We start from the raw sequence: 1,201 nt of genomic DNA on the forward strand, positions 1-1,201 counted from the left end.
TCCCCAACAGAAGAAGACTGACTCTCGACAGTACTCTTTCCACAGCAACAGGAGAGGATTCGCCTGCGACAATGTTGTCAACTTCGAGGTTGTTCTCGCCAATGGTTCCATTGTCGACGCCAACGCGCACGAGAACTCTGGTCTCTGGAGAGCTCTCAAGGGGGGCTCGGGAAACTTTGGTTTCGTCACACGGGTTGACGTCGGTACGTGGTGGATGATATCGTGACGTGATCCCACCTAACGAGGCGCATTGATGGCTGACCTTTCCACAGAGGTCGTCCGTTCGACCCAGATATGGGGCGGGATCACAACCTACGACCTGAGCAAGACAGGCGACGTGGTCAAGGCTTACGTGAACTTCGTCAACACCATGGACGAAGACCCGGCCAGCCAGGCCATCGTGACTCTGCTGTATGGCCAGCAGGGGTTGAGCCTTGTCGCAGTATTAACAAACAGTGACGCGAAAAGCTCCGCGCCCGCCTTCCGAGGATTTGCCAGCATTGCCAACGTTTCAAGCACAGCTCGCGTCGGATCTGTCGCAGAGATGGTTCCTGAGTTCACCGGACCGACTCCCTTAGGACTCTAGTACGTCTCGTATCGAAATTCACAGAAGGGGCAACGTGGCTGACCATGACATAGCGCCAACTGGAGGACCGGCATGACCTCACACGGCGCCGCTATCATGAACTTTGTTCTTGGTACCGTGCCCGAATACACGAAGAGAATGCAGCTCGCTGCTCCAGCCTCCGACTTCGAGCTTCTCACTCAATTCCAGCCTGTGACCAAGTCGATGGTGGCCCATGGCGACAAACGAGGTGGCAACGTCCTCGGCCTTGGGAGAGTGGTCGCAGACGGTCCGGCTCTCATGTGGCTCCTAGCACTCACGGTAGATACTGCAGAGAACCAGGAGTTGATCTGGCCTCTCTTACTCGAACTTGAGCGTGCCATCAACGAGTTTGCTGTTGAGGAGGGACTTCAAGAAGACTGGGAGTTCCTAAACTACAGCGGCCTTGATCAGACGCCAATTTTGCACTATGGCGAGGAAACAGTCCACTTCATGAGGAATATTTCGTTGGAATACGACCCAGGCAGAGTTTTCCAGGACCTTCGGAAGACGGGCTTTCGGATCCCTGTTTGAGTCCTACACATAACCGACAGGTCTGGTGTGGACAAAGCAAGAGCGGCCGTGACGTTTCAAAGT

The 1,201-nt window shown here is 54.9% G+C and overlaps 1 protein-coding gene across 1 annotated transcript; it reads left to right on the forward strand.

Moving 5' to 3' along the window:
• Positions 1–1,138, forward strand: CTAM01_17359 (FAD binding domain-containing protein; the record flags this gene model as incomplete). The annotated part of the gene is made up of 3 exons (XM_060533343.1): positions 1–203; positions 273–585; positions 640–1,138. Coding segments are annotated over 3 exons (1,015 nt in total), but the record flags the coding sequence as incomplete, so codon positions are not given.
• Between the last annotated feature and the right edge of the window lie 63 nt (positions 1,139–1,201).

This window comes from Colletotrichum tamarilloi, assembly GCF_030869305.1.
Source record: "Colletotrichum tamarilloi strain Tom-12 chromosome Unknown Scaffold_547.1, whole genome shotgun sequence".
Taxonomy (NCBI): Eukaryota; Fungi; Ascomycota; class Sordariomycetes; order Glomerellales; family Glomerellaceae; genus Colletotrichum; species Colletotrichum tamarilloi.